The 25,502-nt window shown below is 39.2% G+C and overlaps 1 protein-coding gene across 4 annotated transcripts in view; it reads right to left on the reverse strand.

The window, feature by feature from the left end:
- Window positions 1–7,945: 7,945 nt before the first annotated feature.
- The window catches only part of frmd4ba (FERM domain containing 4Ba), a 102,332-nt gene continuing 84,775 nt past the window's right edge, over window positions 7,946–25,502 (reverse strand). For 2 of the 4 annotated variants that reach the window (XM_036571529.1, XM_036571526.1), the window contains exons 14-24: window positions 23,747–23,888; window positions 23,436–23,569; window positions 23,214–23,330; window positions 22,294–22,522; window positions 21,629–21,685; window positions 20,933–21,065; window positions 20,218–20,382; window positions 18,332–19,074; window positions 17,666–17,798; window positions 16,244–16,447; window positions 9,968–10,053 (exon numbers count right to left, since the gene is read on the reverse strand). In XM_036571529.1, coding sequence (XP_036427422.1) covers window positions 16,246–16,447; window positions 17,666–17,798; window positions 18,332–19,074; window positions 20,218–20,382; window positions 20,933–21,065; window positions 21,629–21,685; window positions 22,294–22,522; window positions 23,214–23,330; window positions 23,436–23,569; window positions 23,747–23,888 — 2,055 coding nt within the window. In that variant the 3' untranslated portion in view covers window positions 9,968–10,053; window positions 16,244–16,245. Of the gene's footprint in view, window positions 10,054–12,480; window positions 12,663–16,243; window positions 16,448–17,665; window positions 17,799–18,331; window positions 19,075–20,217; window positions 20,383–20,932; window positions 21,066–21,628; window positions 21,686–22,293; window positions 22,523–23,213; window positions 23,331–23,435; window positions 23,570–23,746; window positions 23,889–25,502 lie in introns of all 4 variants that reach the window. The other 2 variants (XM_036571527.1, XM_036571528.1) reach the window with 2 other exon arrangements.

Genomic DNA, 25,502 nt, shown 5'->3' on the forward strand with positions numbered 1-25,502 from the left:
TGAAGTGTCCTCAAATGACCTGGGGTGGTGGGGGTAGCAACTACTCTGGTGGCTCTACGACTTACTTAGACAGTTCTTGTAGATTTCTCCTTTACTTTGTCTCCGTCTGCTCACTGTGTGTTGCGTTCTTGCGTGTCTTACTGCTGGTTTAGCCAGTTTTACACAAGCAGCTGGATCTTCATTAGAGTGCCTCTAAGGTCCACACTGTATTAGAAAGTGTTTAAAGAGCTGTTTTACAGCTGGGGCTGAATGTGAAACTGCCACACCTCCATGCGGCCTTTGATCCTGTGGTGTTAAAGCTCTTCACTCTCTTCCACCCATAAAGGTTAAGCATGACCTCATTAGCAGTGACCTTCAGGTGCACGAGTTGATCATCACTGCAAGGTTCTGCACTTTTACAGAGTTGAGCTCTGAGACGTTTTGGAACGTGTTTAGAAATAAAAAACAGCCTTTAAAACAGCCTTTGATTCACTTTAGCTCAGCTCATCGTACTTAATGAAATACTCTTATTTGATTGTTATTTTTTTTTCAGAAACAAAAGAGGTAAAATCTCAAAACGGCCAATTTTTTTTTCTGTGATATCTACGAAGATACAGCCAAGCAAGCTCTCCCATTAGTTAGGACTTCAGGAACTGAACTGAAGGCCTGATGTATCAGATTAACCACTAACAGAATCAGGAACAAAAGAATCACAATCACATTTTGATTTCCAATGGGTGGGAACAATATTGTGAAATAAAACATCACTCTAGGCCTTCTGCAAGTTCTAGGTTCTAGATAGGTCACTGACTCTAAATAAGCTGTAGTCTAAGCAGGTTTCATTTAGTGTGTTAGGAATGGAAAACAGTGGTGGCGGCTCTATGCCAGGATTCTTTACTGAAAGAGTCACTGTAAAGCTGATACAAGGTAAAACATGTTGTGGTGTTAACGTCTTTTACAAGCTTCAAATGTCAATGTTTAATCTAGAATGGCCAAAATATCTTCATAGAAAAAAAGTGAATTGCTGTTAGCTTAGCGCTAACATACTACCAGATTCACACAGGGGCGCTAGCTGAAATGAGCATTATCCTGTGGGAGTTTTGACATTTATGGCCTAATGGCCTTAAGGTTCACCACAGTCATAATTAGAGGGTAGATGAAGGTGCTTTTCAAAGCCCATTTTCTGACCTGAAAGATCAAAAAAGGCTGTAACCTTCATTTTGTAAAATGTGTGCACAGTTCATACAGATGTCTAAAAGGAAAGTTTCAGTGTTTTCCAAACCTAATCTCTGTCTGTGCCACCGTACCATTGATTACCACAGACATTTATTTTGATCCTTTTCCCTGTGCTTAGAAAAGAATGGAAAAGCCAGAGGTGGGAACAAGTCACTAAGTTGCAAGTAACAAGTAAGTCTCCAGTCTTCGCACTTAATCCTGAGTCAAGTCCCAAGTCAAGATAGTCGATTCTTGATTCAAGGCCCGAGTCAGTACAGGTGAGTCTGAAGTCAAGTCCCAAGTCTATAGTCCTAAACAAGTCAGTCTGCATTCTTTAGCTAATTTAAGGCCATAACACTGAATGACGGCAACAACACTGTAGCCTTTTAATGACAGCACGTTAGCAGTTTATGGCTGTATATTATTTTTTTATTATTATTATTTTTTTACCCTTCTAAAATACACTAAAATACAAAATCCATGGTACACAGATAACCATGACAGGCATACTGTATACACAAAGAGTAGTGCACTACATACAAAAATAATTTTTAAAGATCTTCTAAGTGTCTTTCTCAATATTCTTGAGTCGAGTCTAAAGTCTTCAAATTCGTGACTCGAGTCGGACTTGAGTCCAAGTCATATGACTCGAGTCCACACCTCTGGGAAAACCTGGTGAGTCAAAAACTCACATATAGTACATATAATATAAGTTATTGGGAAGTTGCTGAACTCTGTGTACTGTGTGGAATATGTGACTTTATACATCAGTTAGTTCCGTCCACGCAAGCTGATTGGTTGAGAAGCGTTCTAAACTGTGCTGTTATTTCGCCATAACATCACGTTTTTTTCACAAACACCGTATCACTCCGCTGAGACGCTGTTGCTAAGCAATGACTTTGACAGCTGTAGGAGACGGTCAAGACATTTGAATGTTCACTTCTTACTTTGCCACAAACAGAAAATGGACACTTTTAAGATCACATTTGACCGACAGCTGATTTGGTCAGACTCTGAAGATCAGACTACACTAAATTCCCAAACTGTCAGTTGGTCTGTGAGGAGCTGGAGAACGAACTGCCGGCTGTGCAGCGAGTGGGCGGAGCTTGTTACTCTGACGTAGCAATAAGCTGCTTGTTAAGGAACTATAATTTGGCTGAAGGAACTGCGAACATTAAAACATATTAAACGCCGCGTTCACAGCCCAGTTTATTAATTTATTACTTTATTTATTTCACTGTTGTATTTAAGCAATAGAACCCGAGAGGGAGTTTGTTATCGCGAAATAACATCACAGGTGTGATGATCTACGGCAACCAAATCATAGCCGTGATGTTATTTCGCGATAACACACTCCCTCTCGTGCTCTATTGCTTAAATATAATCCAATTTACAGTCTTTATACTCCAACAATGCGGGTGTAAAAGATGAGACAGACATCTGCACTGCTGTACAGAAGCTTTTCCTATGAAGTTTCATCAGCACTAACGCATCGCAGTAGAAGCTACTCTGGTTTATTTCGTTTTCCGTAAAGCACGTGTTCCCAGTCCTAGTTCTGGAGAACCAGAGTTCTTACTGCTCTAGCAAACCCACTTCAGCTCAGGAAGGGGTTGTTATTTAGCTGATCAGTTGGATTAGGTGTATTAGATCATTAAAACACTAAAATATGCAGGACTGGGACTCCAGAACCATTAATATAATTTGCTGGTATCCATGCACAATCAGACAGGCTTAGAGAGAAAATTTTACCAGCCTTGTGATTGGAAGGTCGCTGGTTCGATCCCCTGAGCCGACAGGACATGACTTAAGTGCCCTTGAGCAAGGCACCTAACCCCCAACTGCTCCCCGGGCACTGTGGATAGGGCTGCCCACCGCTCTGGGCAAGTGTGCTCACTGCCCCCTGGTGTGTGTGTTCACTAGTGTGCATGTATGTGGGTGTGTCCCTGCACAGATGGGTTACGTGCGGAGGTCTGATGTCTCTGTGTGCAAACACAGTTGGTCAGTGGTTCTGAATTCTAATTCTAATGTAAATTCTCATTTGTGAAGATTTTAATATATGAAGATTTTAGCATGTATTGCATGGGTGACTATTTACTTCCAGTGTTCGTTAACACTGCTAGCTTACTGGCTCCAATTCTAAACTAAAGAAGCAAAACTTGGACACCAAAAATGTCTTTGCATGACTGCATTTGGAGTAAGTAGAAAATCATGTAAATTAGATTTCTGGCTAAACTTTTCCTTTAAAGATGCCGCAGACAGAGACTAGGTTGAAAAGCACAAATTTTCCTTTAAGAATCAAATTGGCAACTGAAGAAAGACACGTTTACTGTCACATCTGCAGTGAACAGCACATGCCTCGGGGAAGAGCTGCCTCTGAAGGTGAGAGACAGATAGAAGACCATTGTTTGCTTTAAGTCCAGTGTCAGCCGAGGTTGTCCTCCCAGATATCTGTGCAGCTGGTGTCCTGAAAGGGGGTCGCGGGGACAGAAGGACAGAAGAGCACAGCTGCAACACAAACATCCCAGCATGCAGTGGAAGAACTCGAGGAGCGGACTGGACCAGAGTTCACTGCAGTCACGCTCTTCTCTCTCTGCTGCCTCGCACTGAGACCCTGTGAGGCTGACTCACTGGAGGAGAGCTAACAGAAGACAGGAATGTGGAGCTGTACTCGCAAAGTGCTGAAACGTGGCTCGTATATTTGGTTAGAAAGAGAATGAAAGGAGACCAGCCTGGAAAGAAAGGACGAGAGAAAAGCTGAAAAAATAACTTAAATTATTTATAAGACACATTATAGAGGAAAAGAGGAATTCCATGAAATTTTTCAAAATTTCTATATGAGTAAAAGTTTAAGACGTAAACAAACTCTTTCAGAGAGGTTTGGTGTGAAATGCTCTGTTCTAGAGAAACTTACAGAGACAAAACTGTTCACAGTGGTGGTGATAGGAACCAGAAGTGTTTAATGCCTCTAAAAGCTCCTTCACAGAAAATTATTACATGTAATTATTATGAAAACTTTGATGTCTGAGACTTTGTTTTATGTTCATTTTCATTTTGCGATAGGATTTTGGCCTTAAACATGATATTTTTAAATCTGAAGTGGTTATGCAGGCCGTTGTGAGGCAAAATAGTCCCTAAAGAAAAGATATTTTTATTTATATTTACCTCTATTTTATCATCATCAACATTACATAAAACTCAGAAGACATGTAGGTTCACTGGTGTGATTAGTACATAATATGGATACATTTCTGTGGTCTGTAAGTTTCTCTAGAACTGAGCAATTCAACTCTGAATGACTCTGTTTACATCTCAAAAATTAAATTAGGCAGATTTGAAAAGATTTGTGGAATTTCCCTTTAATTATATTACATGCACTGTTTTTAACTCTTATAAACCCATACGTTGATTTTATGTATTTTCTATTTTTTTTCTTTTTGAAACTCTTTTAGGAATCCACTAACACACATTTTCCTGTAACAAAATCGCAAACTTTTTGAAAGGTATGACAGATTATGGAATTTCCTAGCATTTTTTAAATTTAATATTAGTGAGTTTAGGAAAAAACTAAGTTATAAGTTAATGTAACATAATTTTATTCTAAGTCATTTTGGATCATTTCTATTGGTCAGGTCATCATGAAATCTTTTTACATTCTGTTAAAAAATGAAAAATGACAGAAATGGAGAGTGTGTTCTCTGTAGATGGTGTGTTAACTTATTTTCATCTAGAAAATCAATACGTTATTTGACCAGGGGTGCCCAAACTTTTGCATGTAACTGTATATTATGATTAATACCATAATAAAAATTATTTATTCAAGAAATAACTGACAGAGTGGTTTATACATCAGGGTAACGCTTTATTTGAACAGTCCACTTCAGATGCTTTGTAGATACCTAATTTACTTTCAAGCTACATTCAACTAAATATCTACTAAATTCACCATAATTGTCTTTAAACCTGCTCTAATCCTAACTCTAACCTTAACCTCAATCCTAAACCTAAACCCAGCCCTGGTCCAAATCCGTTTGTTAACAATTTGGACGTCTGTAAAGAATCTATAGGGGTCTATAGTGGACTATCCAAATAAAGTGAGACCTGCATCAGCTGTTATTCTTTTCAAATGTAAACACAGCATTTTGAAATTAAACTCTATATGTTTTGTAGTATGAATTTAGACGCAATAAACTTGCAAAAAAGATGCATTTTCACAAAGTTCCTGCCCCGATACACCCGATCCAACTCAAAAAGGGCTTGAAAATGAGCTGGATCAGGTGTTTTGGGCTGTGGAATAATTTAAAATGTGCAGACTGGATTTGGACCCTTTGTCTGTAATGGGGTCAGTGTGTGAATAACGCTAAAACTGCTAAAACATTCACAGAAATAGGCTAATATTTCTGCTTACACATCGTTTGTTGTCATTTTTTCATCCCTAAACATGTTAGAGATCAGCAAAAAATATTACAGGTCAATTATTTACTGCTCCAAAACAGAAAAAAGGACATCAGCTGGACACCAAGTTGTTTAAATCTGGCATTCTGAGAAATTTAGACTGTTAATCTGTTTGTTATGATACGGTTTAGACTGTGGACTGCTGGGAAATGTATTTTTAATGACATTTAGTCAGAACTAGGCAGTAAATAGAGTGCTTTAAACAACAACAGAGGGTCTGTGAGGGTTAATGTTATGCAGTTCTCTGCTGATCAGCCAGAAGTATAAGCATTCCTATAGGACATTTATTATAAAAGTGGACTGCAGGTAAGATTTACTCTTACTCGGCTATGTAAACACAGCAGGCCGGGTTTTGGCTCCAGCGAGGCTTTGCTTATCTTAAAGAGGAATGACTGCTGTGGTCTAAGTGGGTGTGTCACCAATTTTACAGGTTCTTCTGGTTTTACGGCACCTGCTGTGACCAAAGTTTGGCCACTGACAGCAGATATGACCATAAATCTGATAGGGGTTTAAACATGCCTTCTTAGAATTACAGTCTCTTTAAAGGAACCGATGACTGCTTTAGATGGGTTAAAGGTCAAGGAAATAATGAGAGCACAAGTTCTGTTGCACATAAAGTACAAAACAACTGAGCTTCATTACAAAGAGAAACCGATTCCAGTTCAGGAAGACTATACGCTCAAGAGACAGGCTAGATTTCCTTCAAATTATTTCTTTATTATCTAGACGTCTCTCTCACGTTACAGTCGTGTTTATAATTGGTTAGTGTTCAGAGCTTTAATCGTTCATCAAGAAATAAAAAAAATCCAATTATATTTTGATCCTAAAGATGTTTTTGAGTCATTCATTCCAGTATCTTTTGCTGAACTTGTAATCTACCACTAATATCTATGTTCCTGGAATTTCAGAGGAGGAAACGCCAATTTATCCAGAAGCTGGCAGGTCACCATGGATTTCCATGGAAAAAAAATATGCAAAATTTTAAAGCTGTACTTAAAATAGGTTTTTAGATATGAGTCTTTAAAGGGCCCATTATACTACTTTTTTTGTGGTTCGCTAAGGATGTTTGCATCTGATACATCAAGGTCTGATATATGAAAAAAAGCCATAATTCATTCTTAATTAACCACTGTCCAACCTCTCTTTATCCCTTACAAGAAAACAGGCTGTTTTTGATACTGTGCCTTCATGTAAATGAGCTCTGTTCTGAGTGGCTGCCCTGTACTGTGCCTCATTCAAACTAAACTGCCATAGGCTGAATAGGTGGGTTTGTAAATGTGTTGGTTTTCATGAGATCACAAAAATATATCCATATGTAAACTCTGGATTGGGGGGTCGATGATAGCTTTTGAAAATCTAACAATGTTTACATATTACATCAGGCTCATTTAAAATGCATTTTACCACAATATGAACCATTTAAAGTTGCCAAAAGCATTTTAAACTTCTAACGGAATGATGTAACCGAGCTGAAATATTAACCAGGTATAAAACACGAAGCCAAGAACGATGTTTTAAATTAAACCAGCTGGTTTCATGTTAATAAACTCCCAAAACAAGTTTATTATTGGAGGGTGTATCAGAGCATAAAATCCGTTTTTCTGTCTTTTAACAGTTCAACCCAGTTCAATAATTCTTAAAAAAAGAGATAAATAAAATCACATAACTAAAAAAAAAACTATTTGGAGCACAATTTTGAAATTTTGCATGGTTGCATAACTTAAGTTTTAGCTTTTCTTGTGGGAAGAAAAAAAACCTTTGATGTGATCAAAGTGAGTTTGGTGTGCAATAACCCAATTATTACTCATATTGCTGTCAGACAAAAACCTCATCTCCAAAATGGTAACTTTTCAGGAGAATGAAAAAACAATTATAATACCATTATTATATAATTATAATGTAATAATATTTTGGAGTCTTTCTATTGTTCTATTCATCAGGAAATGTTCAAATAACACACAGGAGAGCTGGTGGTTTTCAAATGATATCATCACTGTCCAAGGAAAAACAAGTGTCTCTACAACAGCAGCTTTACAGCAGAGGGCAAAATGTTCTTAACTTTTAACGTAAGTCAAAAAAATATTTTTTTCAAAGCAGTTTTAGAGCATTTCTACTGGTCCATTTACTATAATTTTTTCACACAATATAAAGAACAGCTGCTGTGCTCAAATGATAGACATGTAAAAAAAAAAAATCACAAAAAAAATGGAGATACATATTTTTCTTTAGACAGTGATGATATAGTAGTTAGTCAAAAGATGCACAGCCTGTCAGTACGAATAAACACTTTAAACTCTGATCCAATCTTTTGAACGTTGGTCATTTTTTAATTCAAATGCTTTTTGTTGATACAAATTACTAAGAACCAGCTTAACAAATTCGATTACTATATATTACATGCTTTGCAAAAAACACATAGAAAAAAATTCTCTCTAAAAAAGACAACAGTAAGAAAGTCTATATACAAAATTCACATATACATAAACAGCTCTCTGCTGGAGAGAGACAGCGAACACCAGGCCTTCCAGTATCAGATGCAGTCAGATATTATAACACGTGACAAAATGTGTACAGTGTAAAAATCCACACAGGTGTATTATATTTAAAAATAAGTAGTAGAAATACGGTTTGGGCTTCAAGGAATGAAAGAAATGTAAGAAATCAATTCAATGAAAGTTCCGGTACTGAACGCAGAGTAGCTTCATGATTCGAAGAAGGCATGCGAAGCTTTGAGGAATGAGGAAAACAGCAAAAGCACCGAGCAAAAGCAGCGTTCCTCCTTTAGCTTTTACCATGCCGAACGTGAACGGGTGCAGATTTGCTGTCCTATCATAGCAGATGTGTAAAGCAATACAGTGTCTTTCAAAGAATTCAAATGTTATGAGTAACTCAGCAACTAAAAGCAACTATTAAGGCGTTTACACACCGAGAGAGGTTTATTTGTGCGATTTATTCGGACTAAAATAAATAGAGCATGCGCATAACTGATGTCTCGCACACCATGAACAATTTTTCCGGTTGTGAAAATGCGATATTTATTCACCCTGTGTTCAATTTTTGTGACCTTTTCGTCAGTATCAATAAGTCACTGACTGATCACGATCATCTCTGGTGTTGGCATGGCAACAACCAAATGATGCACTGGCTGTGTCCCTGTAAATGGAACCCTTGTACAAATATCAAAAGGATTTGAATCTCAAAAAGCAGCTTAAACGGGGCTCAAACTGGGCTACAAACATCCGAGTTATATGTGGAAGAACTCAAAGTTTTAGCTGTGAAATGATGCAATAAAGCTCTCTGTGCTACTTTCACATTTCCGAATTGGAAGGTAGCCCATTGTCACTGTTGGACTGTTTGCACTAAACCATGTTCAGCCTGTTTGTTTTGTGCTTCATCACGTGAGAAGATGCGTCTCTGAAAGCAGCTCAAACTCAGCTGAGATCCTAACTGTGAGTGGAAGCATTCATGAAGTTTCAACTCCTGAATGAGGAAGAGAAACTCTGCTTGCTTTTCCAAAGTGGACAGCATCCAGCACAAGCTCAGCTTGCCTGTTTCGTGAGGAGCAAAGGAACGGCAAGATAGTTTTGATGCGAATGTCTCTTCAAATCGTGCTCGGTGTGTAAACAGCCTTTTACTATCTGGAGTGATGGAGCCCTGAAGAGAAACAACACTGAAAGAACAAGCTAGTTTTTCATAGCTGTGTTCAAAGCACTTTTGAGTATGCATACTTGTTTATAAAAGCTTTAAAAAATAATATTCCAAGACAAAAGATAACCTCAGTAGCAATATAAGGGGTATGACTTCAAGTTATTTAGCTAAAAAAAGACTGCAAAATGTCCATGTGGGGGTTTTCACACTACAGACAACAGAAACCACCTGGGTTCAATCCTTCATATTAATATTTGCATGTGTCCATACAGTGGATTTACTAGTGTAATATCCTTCTGTGGTACAGGAGAACTAGTTCAGGCTTTTTGGCTCAAATATCAATCGATATTAAACCCCAAAGAAAACTCCGCAGGCATTTCCAACGGGTAGATAAAGTCCTGCAACACAAGTGCTAGTGCCAACCGCACTCAAAAATACACAGCTCTCTGGGCCTGTTTCGGATCTGTTCTCAGAGGGAATGAGCAGTGCTCCTCTCCAAAGAGTCACATGGCTCTTGCCTGGTAACATTCCTTTGCTTTTGCAGCTTTGGAATGAGTCGCCCATAGAAAAGCAAATTGAGATGGACTTGAAGAAGGCACGCGGAAGCATGAAGAGCAGCTGCAGGTGGCCTCGCTCAGTCCTTACACTATAGTTCCAGGCTTAGAGTCCTCGTGCCAGTAAAGTGTCTGATCTTCAGAGTCAAAACTGTCCACTGGGCTGCTCATGTGTGCATCCGCTTGGCTCACGTCAATGTACGACCTGGAACACAGAAAAGAGTGATAAGAAATGTGTATGAGGAGTTCGAACAGGAACAGGAACGTTTTAACCCCTGGTTTTCTGCAATAAATCACAGGAAATGTGGGGCCAGAGATACTGTTCCACAAATAACTGATTATATTCATTGTACGGAAAGCTATTTTTCCCCAGATGTTGAGAGATTGAGTAAATCTGGCCAACACAGGAAGAATTAAGAAAGCAAACTGTTCTTATAGTCAACAGTCAGGCCTGAAGGAGTTAGACGGTTGACTAATTTAAAGGGCTCATACCATGGAAAACTGAATTTCTCACTTTTTTTTAAATGAAAGAGTTTGATACAGCATATGCTGTTAACAAGTTTCAAAACATATTCACTCCCCAGTCCATATATGGAAACTAAGCTGCCAGTTTTGAATTCTTTGTTCAGTGATGTCACGAAAACCCCATTTACATATACAGTTGTATGCAAATGTTTGGACACTGTCAAATTACATGTTGTTGAAAATAACACATCCTCTAAAGGAAACATACATAAATATTGAATTTTCAGCAACACAATTTCGATAGTTTAGCACAGGGGTCGGCAACAAGCCACATGGGACTCTTTTACTGTTCTGTTGTGGCTCCACAGCAAAATTAGATACTATGGTAAAAATAATATAATCTTCCTTTGCAGTAAAATAAAGCTCTGCTGATCGTTTTAACACAGTTTTAATAATAAATGGTCTTAAACGCTGGAGTTAATGTAGAACTGCTATTTCACCCTTTAATCCTGAAGGTTGGGGTGCAGACTGCTGGTCACCATAGCAATGCAGACAACAATCTGGCTAACGAAAAGGCATAGAGAAAGATTTAAGAACCAGCATCGATAATTTGGAGACAAATGGACTTATTTGCATTTATAATCACTCCAGCTGGTTTCCTAATACGTCTAATCTGCAGTGAGAAACTGTAAAACACGAAAAAGTCACGAAACTGAAGTCATTCGCCAGCTTCTTAGATAGATAGATAGATAGATAGATAGATAGATAGATACTTTATTGATCCTGAAGGAAATTCCTCGTTCAAAATTTCACGTTCCATCTTAAATGGTGCAACAGTTAGCTACATAGTTGGCTACATTCTGGTGCCTTATGCATTTTTAAGGTGGAACGGGAAAATTCAAACAAGAAGCTCATGAATGAGAAGCTGACTTCAGCCCTGTAAATAGTCAAACGCTGAGAGACAATTTTACAAGAAACTATTTAACTTTTGCGGAACAGTTTCCTGACAGAGATGCGAGAAAACCAATTATAGCTGAGCTTAAGCTTAAAGCAGAGCAAAGTAAGTCTGGATTTTTGTTTATATTATATTTTTAGCCTATACTTGTACATTACCACATACTGATACATATTTACAACCAAAATGGTAAAATGTTACTTCAATAAAATGGACAACAAATGTTGTGGCTCCCAAGACGGTTAAATTTTTGTTGAAATTTGACAAAATGGTTCTTGTTAACATTTGGGTTGCTGACCCCTGGTTTAGGATATTAAAAATTTAACATGCGCCATTCTGTGCAGCAACTTTTGCACAGGAGACATTTTATTTATTTTCCACCAGTGTGTTAAATTCAGCAAATAAACAGCAATAGAGCATTAAAATGTGCAGAAGTGTCTTCTCTGTAGAGGATGTGTTCAACTTATTTTTTACTTCAAAATCAACAAAACACGCAACTTGACCAGGGTGCCCAAACTTTTGCGTATGACTGTATATCCACCTAAAACAGCCGAAAGCAGTTGAGCACTGCTCACTCACGCTGACGCTATCAGGAATGTTTCAGTCTGGACTGCTTTCTGAATGAGGTACATTTTGAAACAGTTAATCATGACAGAGCTATTTTACACATATCAGTCTTAAAGGTACAGTAACAAAAAAAGCCTGTTTGATATTAAAGGGGTAAAGAGAGGTGGTAAAAATGAATTACGACTGTTTCTGATACAAACAAAAAACACCAATATTATAAGTGGATCTCAGTAAAAATGTAGGATATGAGCCCTTTAAACCTTTTTTTTTAATGTACATAGACAAAGAGTTTAGCGGCTTGGTCAACACGGGGTTAAAATGTTCACACACCTGAAGCAGGACGTGCACACACAGCGAGTCATGACTCGCACACAGCAATCAAAGCACACAGAGCTGGGGTCACGTGTTCGCCCGCAAAAGCGAGACCCCACCTTTTTTTTCCCCCACTTCACACCAAACACACAGAAACCGAGCCACCACCAGCAAGCACACAAATCTATCCAGCAGAAGAAATAAAAAGCTAGAGAGATAAAAGAGCTGCCAGACAGGTTTGGTGCATCAGGAAATAAAGCGCTGTGAGTGTCAATGGTTGATTGAGCACTCTAGTTAGAGAGTCAGTGTGAGTAGGTTTGGTATGCAGCTCACCACATTCTTTCGTGCTGTGAGTCTCACACTAGCACTGAGTGTAATAATAGTCCTGGTCATAACCACTGGCAACAGCACCAGGCATGTTTAAAGGTCCTGGAGCTGGGCTCCTCCTAGAAAACTCAGGTGGAGCTCTGTCCATGAGAGGCCCTGGGGGTGGAGCTAGCAGATGGGGGTCACGGCTGGCATGGAAGGGATGGTGGTTAGTCAGATAAAAACATAATTCTCTGTCTTAATTTGTGTCTGTGTGTGTTTAGTGTGGACAGTATGACAATATGTTATGCTTAGGGATGCACTAATAAGAGAACAGAGGGCCAATGCTGGTATCTGATGTTTTTCATGTACATATTTGCTGATGCCGATACATAAACAACACCTAATGTAGAGTTTGTGTTCACATTACAAGGTTGAAGCGGCACAAATCCGATTTTTTGCCCTAACGTGACTCAGATCTGATGTTTTCAGGGCTGCGTAAATCTGCGCAAATCAGATCTTTTCAAATCCGACCTGAGCCACTTTCATACGTGGTCCTAGATCGGATACGTATAGATTCGTGGTCTTGCGACCTTAATGTGATGTTTTCCACTGCGCGTGCGCCATCATTCAGCGTTACCATGGCAGCAGCGCTGAACAGAAGTTAAAGCCTGTAAACGGTGGAAAAGCAACACATCTCACTTGTTTCTCCTTCGTCTCGCTCTAATAATGAAGCTGAGAGCTGATCAGAGTTAATTATCTTCACAGCGAAGCTCGTTCTGCTCGTTAGTTTGTGCTGATGATGAACGTGATTCATTCACGTGACGTTACTGAGTCGGAGATTTGAAATCACTTACCAAAAGGAGAACAATCGAGTCAGAGAAATTGGATTTGAGCAAAAAATCGGATTTGAGAAATGAGGCTTATAATGTGAACGTAGCCTTAATCTATCTGCATTAGCGTTACAGAGTAATCCAACATTTATTTATAGAGAGTTACAAATGCAGTAAAATGAATAAAAGGCAGATAATTTAGTGCAGAAGTCCAGCAACGCCTGAACTTTTCCACACTTCTGGATTAGAATAAATACGTGATACAACATCGGTGAAAGCTAAACATCTGTTCGATGTCAATATATTTTTAAAGCTATCACTGACAAATTATCAGTGTATACTGATATGAATGATATGGATTCAATATCAATGTGCATCCCTAGTTATCAAGAGAAACTGTGTCATGTTAAGTTTTTCCAAGTATATCGTGTGTATTGTCAGTATTTCTATAACAATGAACAATTCGGACCAATTACAGAGAACCAAGAACTGTAACTGCATGGTATAAGTTATTATCCTATTATGGGCGCTTTTCCACTGCACATTCCCAGTAGGGCTGAAAGATTAATCGTTTTTATATCGAAATCACAATAAGACAAGAGCTGCATTTTTTTTTTTAATAGTCTACATGGTTAAAAAAGATGGTTCTTTAGCAAAGACAGTCATTCTTTATAGAACCACGAACACTCAACAACCCTTTTGCATGCTTAAATGGTTCTCTGCATGGTGAAATAGTTCTTCAGATTAATGGAGAATGTGTTGCATGTGGTTCTATATAGCACCAAAAATGGTTCTGCTATTATGATACCAAGCTTGCAACAGTACAAGAACATTTTGCTGCTATATAGAACCCTTTTCAAAAAGATGCTATATAGAACCATATACAGCACATTCTCCATGAATCTAAAGAACTACTTTACCATGCAAAGAACCATTTAAGCACACAAATGGGTTGTTGAGTGTTCATGGTTCTACATAGAACCATTTTCTTTAATAGAGAACCCTTGAACAACCTTTTATTTTAAGTGTGTACATTAGCAAAAGTGTTGTTTTAAGAAAAGAAATCGAAATGCCTGTAGAAAACTTAGACCAATCAGAGGCAACCAAACCTCCATGTGTTGTGGCATCACAACCACAACTTACTGGCAGTTTGGCTCACTACATTCAGGGGTCAAGCCTCAAGCCAAAAAGATGGATATTCTGATCTTCTTGGCCAAAATAAATCAGGCCTGAATCTTAATCGTTCAGCCATAATTCCCCGTCAGGAATCAATGGAACTTGTGATTCTAGCTGTATTTCATTTTTCCACCTGCTTGAGAGACAGTTGGAACCTTCACATTAACCAAGATTAATTTCACTGTCATTTTATGCCACTCTAAGTATATTAGGTATAGACTGTATATAGTGTCTATAGGGTAAGGATAGACTTATACTGTCTACAGAGTAAGTACAGACTGTATACAGTGTGTATAGAGTAAGTATAGACTGTATATAGTGTGTATAGGGTAAGGACAAACGTATACTGTCTACAGCATAAGTCTAGACTGTATATAGTGTGTATAGAGTAAGTATAGACTGTATATAGTGTGTATAGAGTAAGTATAGACTGTATATAGTGTATAGGGTAAGGATAGTCTTCTACTGTCTACAGAGTAAGTATAGACTGTATATAGTGTGTACAGAGTAAGTATAGACTGTATATAGTGTGTATAGGGTAAGGACAAACGTATACTGTCTACAGCATAAGTCTAGACTGTATATAGTGTGTATAGAGTAAGTATAGACTGTATATAGTGTATAGGGTAAGGATAGTCTTCTACTGTCTACAGAGTAAGTATAGACTGTATATAGTGTGTATAAAGCATAGACTGTATATAGTGTCTATAGGCTAAGGATAGACTTCTACTGTCTACAGAGTAAGTCTAGACTGTATACAGTGTGTATAGAGAAAGTATAGACTGTATATAGTGTCTATAGGGTAAGGACAGACGTATACTGTCTACAGAGTAAGTATGGACTGTATTTAGTGTCCTAATTCGGCTAATAACTAGCTAGTTTCCTTGTTAGTTATCTTAACTTATTGGTCGACATAAAAATAATATGCTGCACTGTGTTCTATGTGCAAACTCACAAAAATGTCCACACTTAAACAGAACTATGGGTAAAATCTTGAATAAGGGAATAACTCCAAAAATTGACACGTCATACTTTCTCACTTGTAAGTGTGGAGCATTTATTAATGACATAACAGTGTTTGTTAACTTTATCTTCACTTGTAAAGAAGTGGCTAATTACTTATTGCCTTCAGCTTCAAGAGACACGAGTACCATTAGGTCCTATCGGTATCATTCTTGAGCAGATACCAAAAATCGTAAAACTGGAACCTTCCGTACTGGACTGATGACCAGTGGAAAAACGCCCTTTGTCATTCTATTGCTTTATAATTTTTTGAATTAATTTTTTTATTATTAAATCTTTGGTTTTCACTACTGTTTCTTCTTAAATAGTTTAAAATCAATTTTTACTAGCCTTTTAATAAGGTATCATGTCTTGCCAGTGCCTTTTATCTGTTGTTCCTAAACAAGAAAATCTAAACATTTAAAAAAAAAAAAAAATTCTAAATACCACAACACAAACACATAATAGAAAATGTCTTCAAATATCATGAGTCATGATATTTTTGCCATATTGCCCACAATTAATATGTTTTCTCTATTCAAGCACGACCAGAAATGTGAGCCGTAGACATTTTGTTAGGTTATGCTGTCAGGAGAAACACAGAGACATTAGAAAAGCCATGCAGTTACGTTTTTCACAGGAGGATCAACTGAAAAAAACTCCACAAACAGCTGAGACACGGAGCACAAACGACCCTCCAGAAACTCACTTCACAAAACCTGAGCCAGACACACCAAATGCAGAGGAAACCACCACGGCTGGCACACTTTTTTACTTACTATCAAGGGCTACATTTAGCAAAGGAAGCTTTATTAAGCCTTTCATTTCTGGAGCCACCAGAGGGATGCAGGACAGAGCCCGACTGATCCGCCCGATAGCGGAGAAAAGAGGGTGGAGGAAGGGAGGAGAAAGAACAAGCATGAGGGGAGAAGGGAGGAGAAGGGCAGTGCCAGGAGGATTTAGGGTGTGGACTGGAGACATGTCTATACGAGAGAGAAAGAGCGTGAGAGAGAGAGAGAGAGAGAGAAAGGCAGGCATTGGGGAGAACACAGTGTGAAGGCAGGGTCTGTGAGGACAGTCCTAAACTCTTCTGACTTATAAACCAAACTCAGGCAAGCAGCCAATATTTGTGGCCCATGCCCTACAGCACCTATAGCAGAGCAATTAGCCTACCTAACCACATCTTATTACACAGTAATAAAACACAAAGCCATGAGTAAGTTTGTGTTCACAAGGACATTTTGGTATCCATAATAAGCACATCTACTCCCAGTGGTTTCAATTACAACTCAGTAAATCGCTGCTGTCGGAACAAAACCTCGTATTTCCATTTTTGTCGTTTTGTACTTGTTTACAGAATCTGAAAATAGCAGCTGGACTTTACAACATGCCACAATTTCATGATGAACGGACCAACAGAAATGCTCCAAAAGTGCTTGGAAAGAAATCAAGTTCCATTAACTTCCAATCAAAATTGAGAACGTTTTTCCTTCTCCTGTAAAGTTAACATTTTGGAGATACAAGGTTTTGCTTTCCGACAGCAACGAAATGTAAAACATTTAGGAATGAACAGCAATGTGTGAAAATTAAGCTGCTGCCCACTGAAAAAGTTTACCAGAGTTGAACTTTTGACAGTACATTCTCTGACATAACTATGCGTCAGCCAACCGGAGATGGTCGTGGGTGAGTCAGTCAGTCACGTCAATGTTGACCAAGATGGAAAAGGAACTGCTGTGCTCAGGTCACATCCAGAGTTGTGCAATCCAACTCTGAAGATCTATATGGCCAGCAATGTCACTTCCTTCTGTGAAAAACTGCAACTACCAGCACAGTTGGGCAGTTCAGGTCCAAAAAGTAAAACTGTCTTTCTCTAAACAGCTTAAACCAGCAGCGGAGGCTTCCAGGCAGTTGGATCAATGAATTAAACATGGATCCTCACAAGCAGTTGTGGGTAAAAACTGAAAAAAGGTCTCTCTTCTCCTACAAACATGACTACAACAAACCAGCCATGCGCATCAATGTGTGTTTTTATGGATTCCAAAGATATCCTTGTGAACGTGGCTTAAATAGGACAGTGGAACCATCCAACATGACTTGATCTTCATGGAGTCCATTGATGACGGAGCTGCCTGACCCTGTGGTTAAGACAGATGATGTAAGGGATAAGAAGTAGAGAGGTTAAGAGGTCCAGAGGGTCCTACCTGCTGTGTGCTGGGTGGCTGTACTGGACTGAGCTGTAGCTGTATGTGTGCTGGGGGTGATGAGGCATGTTGCACTCTGATAAGCCCACGGCCAGGTGACTACGCCAGTTGCTCGCATTCACTGCTGAAGACACTGAAAGAGTTGTGGAATTAACGTTGTGCCACAGACTCTAATAAGACAAACCTTGACACATTACTTATTATGAGTTAGCAATGATTTAATGGCTTGGGTGATACTTCCATACACTAGTGCTGAACAGTTTGGGGGGAAAATATCTGAGATTCTTTGTGACCAATATTGTGCCAGCGATTTAAATGAGATCATTTTCGATGAATTAAGTTCTGGGCTGTTTTTGTCCTCCAAGATCACTGTAACTGTAATTTCAATATAAAAATGATTTATTGTTTAGCCCCATCGTAGACAGCATTATGATTAGATTTCAGGTTCTCATGCATCTGTGTGCAGAGAACTCAGCACTACCAGCTATTCATTAAGAGCCTTGATATAGAAGTTGTCACATTATAATACATGCTTATACATCATACTTGATTGTGTAATTAGTCTCAGCATTTTGTTTCAAAACCTTTTCTTTATATACGTTTTATTTTAGGAATCCACAGAACTTCAGTTCCACTGAAACGTTAAGACGGTGTGAGCAGCCTTACCCGATGAGTAAGAGGTGGCGCGGTCATTAAAGCCATAAGCGGTAGGTGCGATCCTGTAGGCCAAGCTGTGCTGTGGTCCCCTGTCGTAGTCATAGGCCGGCTGCTTGTGCCCTGTGTTCCGGTTATACCAGCCTCGCAAGTGCTCAGCCACTATAGCCTTTTGTATGTTTTTTGTCACGTTCTCGTTCCTGGACGGCGGCCGGCTCCTCGATTGCCTCAGGGTGGCGTACGGGTTCTGGCTCATGCTATCTAACTCGTCCTGCCCGTAGCCCCTATAAGGGTCATGCGTGGGATAGGCTGGCACGTGGTAGGAAGGATTGACGTTGTAGTGCCCCTCCACTTCACTCTCGTACACGTAGCCACTGTTGACGTACGGTTCAGGCTCCGGGTAGCAGGGGTATCCGGTAACGTAATAGGCGGTGGTGGTGGGCCGTGTCCGTGACGGGTAGGCGTAACCGCGAGTATCGTTCTGTGCTAGGTTGGGCATGCTACCCGTGTTGGCGTAGACATTGCCTTTCTTCCGTCGGTAGCGGTCACGAGCCCGCGAGGTGACGCAGTATTCTGAGCTGGACTGGCTGGTGTGTGAGGAGACGTCGTCCAGGACCTCTGTACTGTTGCTGCGGCGGGCCGGGGGAGCGATGGTGAAGGCGGGCTCGGGGCCGTCCGTCTCTGCCGGGAAGAGAGACTGAGACTCTAAGCTGCCACTGCGCTGCCGGAAGTGATGAGGGCCGTCGTCCTCACACCTGTACACACACACAGACAAGAAGTGCACCAAGTAAGACAATTAAAGGGGTAGTTTGAACACCAAACACGTCTTGATTGACAGACTGCATTTGGGGTAAGTGGGAAATCATGTAAATCTTCACAAAAGCATTCCTTTTTCTTTTATAAACTCACTTTTAACTTATCATCCCAGCCCTGGAGTATCCTGTCCTGATTTTTATTTTTTTACTTTTACTTTCTTATTTCCTTCATTACACATCTGAGACTTAGAACGTTGATGTTCTTGAATTCCTGAGATCCTTCTGAAACGAACAACCTCTCATTTGTCCGTCTACGACCTTCCTATAGTAAATAATCCACTTATTCAGTTTCTTGCTCTAACGCATGCACTTCACCTCAGAAAGGACTTGTTAAAAAGCTGATTAGCTGGATTACGTGTGCTAGAACAGGAAAATATATACACATATATATACATACATACATACATAATATATATATATATATATATATATATATATATATATATATATATGTGTGTGTGTATGTGTGTGTGTACACATGAATGAATAAGTATAGGAATATATGTCACACCATTACTTTGATTAAACAAATCAGTATTAAGTTCTCATTGTGTACAGTGATAGAAAACAAAGCTCCAGGCTCCAGTTCTACACACTGAAACTGATAAAATGATTTAACTGTTGCCAGCAAAATTCATCCTCTGGCAACAGATGAACGTTGTTTGGTTAAACAATATTCTGTTCCAGTTCGTATGGCGGTGGTTGGTTCAGGATGGATACGGCTGTATCCAAAAGTTTGGGGGCCCCTGATCAAACCACATTGTTGTTGAATTTTGACGCATGTTTTAATGCATAATTATTTTTTATTGTTACTGAATCTAACATACTAGGAAAAAACATGTCCTGTGCAAATGCTTTGACACATATAATACATTCTGGTTTATTTTTTCACTTAAACTCAGCACTTAGATAGAAATTGTGCTCTAAAATTTGCAGCAAAGTTACATATTTAAGTTGCTCCATGTCATGTAGAGGATTAGCTCATTTTCTCTTAGAAAGGCAGCAAAATATGCACTTGACCGCGAGTGCTGAAACTTTGGCATATAACTGCATGTGTTGAACGGAAGGTCAGGAACACTGTACCTGAGCTGGATACTGCTGAAGGCGTTGCGGGTGAGCTGGGGGGTGGGAGGCATGCTCCGGGAGTCACGGAGCTGTCTGGAGGTTTGGTAGTAGGGGCTACTGTGTGTCGATAAGGCATCTCGGTGCATATAGGGGTAAGGTTCCTGCACTTCGCCATGATTTATTCTACAACACAGATAAGGACAATGCTTTCACAACATTTACTTCCTCCGAGGTGGAGCTCTTCTTGTTAAGGAAACCACCCCTAATTACTCACAGGGACAAACACAGAAAAAAAGCTGACCCTGCTCGCTGGCACTTCCGCTCAAAACGCTATGAAAAATACCATGACTGAATTAAACCTTAACTCCTACATAAACCCCTACCTTTATATACTGACTTACTGGATCCTAGCAGAGCACAAGCGCCATTAATACGCTGTGTTTTGCATGAATTTCTGTGAAAAAAGGCCTGTGTCCCTGTGCAAGACTACATTTTCTCTCCACCCTCCTCTGAGACTGTTGTCGGCCACGCTACAACTTGCTTTACTCCTCCGGCTCTATTTTTAACGCTATGGTCTGATAACAGACGTAAGTGGAGGCCCAAGCAGGAATGCAGGGGTGGTTTCTTATATGCAAGCCTCAACTAGCTCAAGAGAGAACGGGACAAACGGAGACAGGCAGTGAGAGGAGAGACACTAAGCCAGGAAAGGGTGTTGCTGCTGGGCTTGTCTCACCCGTTCGAGTCCTGCTGCTCATCGTTGGCAGAGGTCCTGTGATCGGAGTGGTAGGGAACGTCCAGGGCGTCCGAAGGGCGGGGGGAATACTGAACTGAACGGGATCGCTGCCGGTGCGTTCCCAGAGCCTCATCTGTCGGTGAAGGGAGAGGAAGCAAGGTGTTAAAGGGCCTGTACTCTACAGGTTTCTTGTATTTTATACGTTTGTGAGGTTTCATGTGCCAAATAATTCATGTTTACATGACCAATTTCAAATCTCCCTTTACTCCTTAAATCAGGCTGCTTTTTTTTTTTTAACTGCGCTGATCTATGTAAATAAGCTCTGCTCTGATTGGCTGTCTTGTATTGTGCCACATTCAAAAAGCAGCACAGGCTGAAATACTCCTTACAACTTCAGTGTGAGTGCGTGTAGCTAAACTGCTGTAGGCTGTTTGGGTAGATGTATGCAATTGTGTTGGATTTTGTGACATCATAAAAACTGTTCACAATTCATAACAAGCTGTTTTTGCAGCTTAGCATCCATATATGGATTGTATGGACGGTATGCTTTGAAACAATGTTTACACACTGCATCAAACTCTTATTAAGGTGAGGAAAATTGAGTTTTCCATTATGTAGGCCCTTTAAGGCGACTGCAAAGTTGGTCAATTTTATATCATAAAGCAGTTTTAACTGTATAAACTGTGTTAGCCTTACCATCTTCCAGATTCAGGCTATCCGAGAGAGAGCTGAGGTCTGCTATACTCACATCATCTGTGAACAATAGACAGAGACAGTGAGCAGGTTTTAATGTATATCGTCGCTGTCCAATGAAAAACGTATCTCCATTTTTTGCGATTTTTACCTTTCTGCATCATTTGAGCTCAGCAGCTGTCCTTTACATTGTGTGAAAATTTCATGATGATTGGACCAATAGAAATGCTCCAAAATTGCTTTGAGTAAAACTCTTTCCATTAAATTACATTGGAAGCAAAGATTTTTTGCCCTCTCCCGTAAAGTTACTCTTTTGGAGATACTTGTTCTCTTTGGACAGCGATGATATGGTTTTCTCATTGCAGTTATGTAAAAACCTTATTTCTTCTTTAAAGTTGTCATCATTTCTTATTGTTGCAACACCTATACCACCATCATAAGTCATCATTACCGTAAACATCACTCATATCCGTTACGCAAGTTACCCCCCCCCCTTTCACGTTTTTGTACTTCCTAAAGACCTATAAGCTGCTCTGAAGCAGCAAATCAGACCAGTACAGACTTGAACCATGAGCCCCAAACTCCTCATTATTGGGCTGTTAAATGAACCGATATAAATCTCCTTCTTATACCTATCTGGATGTTTAATAATACAAACAAGTCTGTACCAGCAATGATGAGGGAAGCTCTCTGTGTGGGCATCTTGCCAGTCTTCACTCTGTAGTCATTAATCTCGTTCTCGATTTCCTGGAGCTTCTTCATGGCATCTAAACAGTTCCTCCTCCGCTTTTTCTTTACGGTTTTACAGAGCTCAGTTTCGTTGGCAAGCTTCTTCGCTGCTTCTACGATCTTCTGCTGCAGAGCGAACCTGCTTTCCAAATTCCTTAAATGAGGGTCCTGAGAGCACACAAATGTCAAGTCAGCAAAGAGCAGCGCAAGATTACATAATTATAAGAAACTGCTAACAAATAAACTGCTTCAATATCATTTTATATGATACAATCATAGGAGAGGATTTCAAATTGTACAGGGTGTCCCAAAAAAATTGACATCATTTCGTAGTCTAATAACAGCCAATTCTCCCTCAAATGATCTCAAATTTTAACAACACGTGTAAAAACTAACCAAGTTTAATTTTTAATGTTTTTCAGGTTGAAGAACGGCGTTCACTAGAAATGAAAAGGCATTTTGTGTGTTAGAATATGCTCGAACACAGTCAAACAAGAGTGTGCAGCACCCATTTTCAAGAAAACTCAATAAAAATGCACCAACTGGAAAGCAGATTTGGACACGGCACAAAAAGTTCAAACAGGAAGGCTGTGTGTGCAGCACAAAGGGATCTGGACGACCACCAGTATCGGAAGATATTACATTTGTGAAGCTGAAATCAGTTATAAAATCTACATCCGACTGAATTTCTTGTTCGAATTTTGATAAATAAATCTTGTATTGTTCAACATGAAGCCTATTGAATTTCGTTTGCCAGGACATGTAGTTACTCAGATATTCACATCTCAAATGATGTCAATTTTTTTGGGACACCCTGTTTTTGAGGAGTAAAAACTAGATCAAAACAAGCACACCATACCGCATCATAGGGGAACAGGTCATCTAGTTTGAAGGCAGTCCCCACGCGCCTTCGTACAGTAGGGGGTTTCTCTCCTGACGCTAGAGGGTACTCTTTAGGCAGTTTTCCAGTCAGCTCCTGCAAAAAAAAAAATAAAAACAAACAAAAAGTTTAGTCTGTAAACCTCATTTTAGATACAACACACTACTAAGCGGTCAAGTAGCTGTAACATGAACCACTCACTGCTTCTCTGAGGCAGATCTTTTTAAGCTCATTGAGCTTCTGGGTCAGAAGGTCCTGAAGGTTCTTCTCCTTCTTCTTCAGCTCTGCAATTTTCTCCTTCTTCAGTTCTTCACTTACCTCAGAATCTGCAGAACCTAAAGGCACAAACAAACTCAACTTAGATACGATCTCCATCTCCGAGTCTATAATTACAATAATCGTGCTGGAGAGGGTCCAAGCTCAGCTGATTACTTCACCACTAATAAGAGGGAGCCTTCAGTTCAAAGGCTTTTATAAAGAAGAATAATACACAGAGTCAGTGAGTTCATCACCTGCAGAAACCAAGCTTCCATTACTGGCCATGATGAGCTGGTCTTTGCTCTCAACACTGACCATCCTGCTGATCCTGGGGGCTCCGATCTCAGTGAGGTCCATAGCGATGTCGCCCAAACTCTTGGTTGTGGCTATTTTAGCCTTTACATAAAGACGAAAAAGGGAGGAGAGAAAGAACAGCTGAGGACGGATTGTCGTTACATCACGTTAATGAACTCTGCAGTGCTATAAAAAGTCCAATCACTGTGCCAATGACAGAAAGCAGGGGTTCTCATCAATCAGCTGAGTGACTATTCCTGGATCAGCACTGCCCATTGGTTTCTAACCAAGGAAAGCTTACAGCTCATCATAATAAGACTAATAGCTTGGAAACATTCATCGTGCTCTACTCAGCATATTCCAATACATATGAAAGACACAAACTCTTCCATGCAGAGTTTGAAGAGTCCATCGTGATTACTTTATCAATTAAAATTTACATTCTCAATGAAACTGCTTAGTAATTAGTTTCACTGATAAACAGTGTGGGAAGTGAACACCACCATTTGCTTGGTGTTAACAAAACACAGAAGCGCTAGCGGAAATTAGCACTACTGAAGCGGTGGTTCTCAAGTTATTATATTGTGTAGACTGACGCAAAGAAATATGTTGCCATACAAAGTTCATGAAATTAAAAAAAAGAACTCAAACTCAAAAGAACATGACCGATTTATCAAAACAGCATTAAAACTGGCTTCAATTAAATTAGCAGATATCTATTATTATTATTTTTTTTTACACAGTGAGCTTTATTTACATATTTATGAAGCATTTTCAATGCCTTCATTTCGTCTTTTTAATAGAGTATTCTGGAATCTGTCAAAGGCTCTGTAGGGTGTGTTAAAGTTCAGTTAAGCCCACTTTTAAGAAAATAAAAAACAAACAAATCGGTCTTTTTCTCCATCTGGAGTGGGAATTCAGGTGGATACTGTTTTAAAAAATCAATTCCTTTCATCCCAAAACTAAATAATCTTAATATGTCCATTAACATATCCTATTATCACATACACATAAAATTAGAGCTCAATTCCAAACATATTCTACAGTCATTCGTGTTGTATAATTATGGCGTAACACCAGTGACTGTGACTCCAGTGACATTCTGGTTAAAAATGAGGATTTTGTAAATTGGCTGACTCATTGTCGGTCAGGTGACCTTGTGCAACTATTTAAAGTGAGTAATAAAAATGATATTTGGCATTATTTTGATCCAATTTTAATTACCCAGCCATTAAAGCACATAACACCTGTGACACATAGAGGTTGTGCTGCCTGATAAACAAAGAATACAATTATTATTTTTTAAAACAAAATACATTTTTACGTAAACATGAATCTCTTTTATACAAACTCCTAAGTTAAACCTCTTAAAAATATTGTTTTATATTAAAAATGGTTCCTCAAATGTTGAAAATTGGTTCTGTGACGAGCTGCTTTACAGATGTAGGGTGACAATGAAACAGGATTTAAAAAAAAAAAAAAAGATATCATAAGGGAAAAGTATTATCTGATCTTACGTCAACTGTGTAAACACACATACCAGCTTTTGGAGCTGTGTCTAATATTTTAAGCATCTTTTTAAGCCCTGCAAACTTTGCGACGTGGTTTCCCCTCCAAATGGAGAATGACCCAATAAAAAACAAAGATTACTTGATTAACCATCAAAATAATTACCAATATTTTCACATAATAAATAGTAACAGCCCTACTGTACAT

The sequence above is a fragment of the Colossoma macropomum genome, unplaced genomic scaffold (assembly GCF_904425465.1).
Source record: "Colossoma macropomum unplaced genomic scaffold, Colossoma_macropomum, whole genome shotgun sequence".
NCBI lineage: Eukaryota > Metazoa > Chordata > Actinopteri > Characiformes > Serrasalmidae > Colossoma > Colossoma macropomum.